Source organism: Cucurbita moschata, unplaced genomic scaffold (assembly GCF_002738365.1).
Source record: "Cucurbita moschata cultivar Rifu unplaced genomic scaffold, Cmos_1.0 Cmo_Scf00028, whole genome shotgun sequence".
NCBI lineage: Eukaryota > Viridiplantae > Streptophyta > Magnoliopsida > Cucurbitales > Cucurbitaceae > Cucurbita > Cucurbita moschata.
Window position 1 is genome coordinate 1804461 of NW_019268544.1, and position 4636 is coordinate 1809096.

Here is a 4636-nt window from a genome sequence, read left to right on the forward strand (position 1 = left end):
AAATTTGAATTTTCAAATTTATTTCAAAACCATATTTGATGAATTTCTTAATAATTTGTTTATGATTTTGGAAGGAACGGCTGAATTTATAATTAAATAAAGAAGTTCGAGACTATAAACTTTTTTTTTGGTTTATTTATTTATATTTTTGTACTATTTTTAATTATTTTTTGTTTTGTTTTTAATATAATTACTAGGGTGTACATGATCAGAATTGAATTGAGTGGGAGGATTTTTTTGACCTGACCATTTGGGTTGGATGGATCAATGACCCAATCCAAAAAAATTTCTAACCCAACCCAACCGAAATGTTTATTTAATAAACATGAAAAACTATTGTAATTTAAGTTTATAAATAATTATTCATTTTGTTTCCTAAATCTTTTTTTTATTTTTTATTTTTTATTTTTTATTTTATTTTGTTTTTTTATAGCATCACCACGGCCCGTTTTCCCCCTTCCGTTCCTCCATACATCATCTCTAGCTATACTAGAGCCCGTGCCGGCACGCTCTCTCCGCTGCAGTCATCCGCCGGCACGCTTCCATCGGCGTAGCCCTACTATTTATTTCTGTTTCTTCTCCGTTGAACGGCGCCGGCACGCCGCCCCTTTTCTGTTGCAGCCGCACGAAAGCAAAAACCTATTAGACTAAAATGTATAATTTAACCAACCTTGGCCTTTTATAATTGGCGGCATTTGTACGAAAGCAAATTGGGTATCCCCGCTGAATCAACGCGCGCCATTGTTCGCAGAACAAAAGCTTGCATCTTTCGTTTCTCTCAGAGCCCTTCACTCATCACAGGTAAGGTTCATACTGCTAATTTCCGTTTGACGCTACTTGAAATAGAAGATTCCAGCTCTTTCTTTACTTTCTCTCTAGACATTGAATCTGTATAGAGGCTGCTGTGACTTGACAGTATAACTGCCTGGTGGAGATACTGAGGTTTCTGAGTAGCCATGGCCGATTTCCAGACCTCGACTCAACGAGCCAAATGGATCTTGAGTCCTCACGAGCTGGTACTTTTCCCTTCCTGTTTTCCCCCTGGCGGTTTGGGAAAAGATAGTTACTATTTCTGCCGCGTAATATTCTTGCTGGGTTCTGATCAAAAGAACTTCGAGTAATCTTAGAATCAATTCTTTGAGATATTAATTTACAATTAGGCTGGTAGTCCTTTATCTCATTTGCGCCCTTTCAATTTCCACGATATGTAATCTCATTTGAGGATATTCCGTTTCTTTAGATTGTTTTATGAAGGAACTGAAGTTTCTTACTTCTACGGTACTTTTGCGAAGTGTATAGTCATATTATCAATTGCTTTAGTTGGACGCATTAGTTTTTTTTTGGTTATTTGTTCTATGACAACTTTCGAGCGAACTTCATTCATAAATTTGCTAGACGATTGTTGGCTTTTGAGGGGTTTCACTTGTATTTAGGACTTGAAGAAGAGTCAATTGTGTATCTAAAGTATGAACACGATTCATATATTGTACAGGTTGGCAGGTACAAAGCTGCTAACCAGAGAGCAATTGAAGCTCTGGAGAAGGTATGAATAGAATGAGATGATACTTCAATCAGTTTTGTCTACTGTACTAATTTTTATTTTTATTTGAAAGAGCAGTTTTCTCATGCTTCATTTCTTCCCAAAACTCCAAATTGCTGACGGCAATTCCCTTCTTCACTAAATGTGTTTAATTAAAGTATTTGGCGTCTGCTTTTATGAGTTTTAATATTACTATCTCTGCCAGCTAACTATCCTCTTGGTCTAGTTTGGAGCAACACTGATGGTGGTAGATGCTGACGGATCATTGTCCTATCCAGACCCTCTGATAAATTCAAAAGAAAATGGTAACTACTCTTCTGCTGCTCTTTTGCAGGAGCTTAAAACTATAACTCTAGCATTAAGTCTTAATGTATAATTACCAACTCTTGGTATGATCGTTTATTTTAATGTCAGCTGACAAACATTCCCGCCCCAAACCTTTGAGTATTGAAGAAGAGCAATTTATGCGAGTATTTTACGAGAACAAACTTCAAGAAGTATGCAACAATTTTCATTTTCCTCATAAAATCCAGGTATTCAAATAAGATAAGCTGATTGAATGATCCATTTTTCTTTTCACATAAAAAGTCTAATATATTTCAAATATTGAAATTTTTGTTTATATAAATCCCACTTTTATGTTTTTCCTTAGTTTTGTTTACTCTTTGCAGGCAACGGCTCTTATATATTTTAAGAGATTCTACTTACAATGGTCTGTGATGCAACATAATCCCAAAAATGTGATGTAAGAGTTTAGATGCACATGTGCCTTATGCGTTTGAAGTTTCCCTTATTCAATGTGTTACAACTTGCTATTTGACTTCGCAAAAAATCATTTAGAGGTATGAATGTAATTAAAATGCTTAGCGCTAGAGAAATTGATTGGATGTTGGATGCCCATTTGTAAACTCTTCGTCTTAGGAAGTGTTGCTTCTGCAAATTGTTTCTCTCTCATTGCCACTTATTATCATCATACAAACTCTAGAGTACTTTCGGGATGTAGCTAACCTTCTCCTGCCCAGGTTGACTTGCATTTATGCAGCTTGTAAGATAGAAGAAAATCATGTCTCAGCTGAGGAGCTTGGCAAGGGGATTTCACAGGATCATCAAATTATTCTCAATTATGAGATGATAGTTTATCAGGCATGGATGTGTCTCATAACTTGTTCTTATCTCGCTCACTTCATTACTTTGGTTCCCCCCTCTATTCTCCCCACCATTTATATATATTTTCTCTTCTCTTATTTCTTTTTCTGTTTTCTAGAGTCTGGAATTTGATCTTATTGTTTATGCACCTTACCGATCAGTTGAAGGCTATGTACATGATATGGAGGTAAGTATGGTCTTATTTGATATTATTATTATTATGTGGATTTTCTAAGCAATGCTGAAACAAAATACATCTATTTTTTCTAGGGCATTCTTTACCTTCTTATAACGTTGGTTAAATTTTTTTGTCTTTCATTGTTGTTCCACTTGGTGATAAATGGTGCATGTTTTCAGGAAGTCTTCCATGAGAATGCTGAAAGGCTTCAAATGCTGAAGGTAATTGCTTATTCAATGTAGTTGATATACTGTAGTATGAGTATATCCCTCTTCAAGTTTTTGTGGTCATTCTGTTTTGCCATGTACTGTAATATGAGTATGTCCGCCCTTATAGTTTTTGTGGTCAATCTGTTTAGCAATATACTGTAGTATGAGTATGTCTGCTCTTCTAGTTTTTGTGGTAAATCTGTTTAGCAATATACTGATTTTAAATTTGTGAAATTTCCTTGCATGGAGACACAAATCATCTCTTGTCTATTTGATGCTAATTTTAGTGTTGGTCAAATTTTTTGGTGCTTTCTTCTGAACATTATGTCAATTGGTCAATGTGATCAAAGAAATCTTTGCATGTGTTGACAAAATGCATTGACCAACCAATTAAAACAAGGGGCAGCTAGGAGTCAAGCCCCTAAAACAGCACCTAGCGAGAGTAATTTTTCTATGTTCTTAAAAATAACCTTAAACTTTTTCAACTTCAATTGTTGTAAGGTATGCTGGTATTCTTTAGGATTGTCAGAAGCAGGTGTAGGAACTGAATAGGGAGATGAGAAGTGTTTTTTGATAGATCTACCCTCTTTTATAGGCCACAATTTTTTATTGAGGAGTTCATTTTCCATCCCCTTTTTCGTTAGAAGGGAAGGTTTTTGTGGCAGGTGGAGATTTGTATGGTTTTATGGGGTTTGGGGGGTGAAAAAAACAATAGTCTATAAAGAGGTCGAGAGAGTTCGTAGTGAGGTTTGATCCACCACTAGGTTCTATGTTACTCCTTTGTAATTATCTGCTTGGTCTTATTTTACTTGATTGAAACTCTAGTTGATTGGATGCTCTTGTATTCTTTCATTTTTCTGTCAATAGAAGTTCAGTTTCTTATAAAAAAAAATGTGAAAGTTGCACTTGTATGTTCTCATAACATAGTTTTTCTTTTTTTAGTTCGAACAAGGGTTGGGGTAGAACTTCTAACGTCTAGCCTTTTGTAGAGTTTATTATGCCTTGTTAACTAGTTGACCTATGTTTGCCCTGGTTGACATACTTTTATCGCTGTTACGCTGAGGAAAAGTCCATGTTTTTCTCCTGTTTCTTCTTTTTAAGCTTTATTTGATATTTTTTTATTACTTGCATCATGTACTTTCAACAGAATTATCTAATTGTAATTTTCATTAAATTTTGCTCTTTATTTAAAAATTTTAATTTTGTGTTGATTTTGCTTGTGAATTCTGCAGGAAACAGCATCGTTAGAGGTTGATAAAATTATGTTAACAGATGGCCCACTTCTCTTCCCTCCTGGGCAGGTGCTTATTTTCTATTACACTTCCTGTAAGGAATTTACTACTTTAGGACTTGAAACTTTCTACGTTGATCTTCAAGTATCCTGGTGCAATAATTGAATTTATTTCAGGATTGAGCTTAAACTTTTGAGTTTACCCTTGACTAATAATTCTTCAGTGGAAAGTGGAGGGTGGAATGCTGGGTTATATGCATACATTAGGAAAGTGGAGGGTGGAAGGCTGCTGTGTGTGTGTGTAGTGGGTGGGTGGATGGGGGGGGGGGGGG

At 35.5% G+C, this 4636-nt stretch overlaps 1 protein-coding gene across 4 annotated transcripts in view; it reads left to right on the forward strand.

The window, feature by feature from the left end:
* The first annotated feature begins 455 nt into the window (after positions 1-455).
* LOC111463583 (cyclin-H1-1) overlaps positions 456-4636 on the forward strand; it is a 7150-nt gene continuing 2969 nt past the window's right edge. Inside the window, exons 1-10 of one of the 4 annotated variants that reach the window (XM_023107583.1) lie at positions 456-801; positions 880-1016; positions 1493-1543; positions 1767-1845; positions 1955-2073; positions 2212-2285; positions 2563-2683; positions 2805-2873; positions 3044-3085; positions 4306-4374. In XM_023107583.1, the coding sequence (XP_022963351.1) occupies positions 957-1016; positions 1493-1543; positions 1767-1845; positions 1955-2073; positions 2212-2285; positions 2563-2683; positions 2805-2873; positions 3044-3085; positions 4306-4374 (684 nt within the window). In that variant the 5' untranslated portion in view covers positions 456-801; positions 880-956. The remainder of the gene's footprint in view (positions 802-879; positions 1017-1492; positions 1544-1766; positions 1846-1954; positions 2074-2211; positions 2286-2562; positions 2684-2804; positions 2874-3043; positions 3086-4305; positions 4375-4636) is intronic. The other 3 variants (XM_023107585.1, XM_023107584.1, XM_023107582.1) reach the window with 3 other exon arrangements.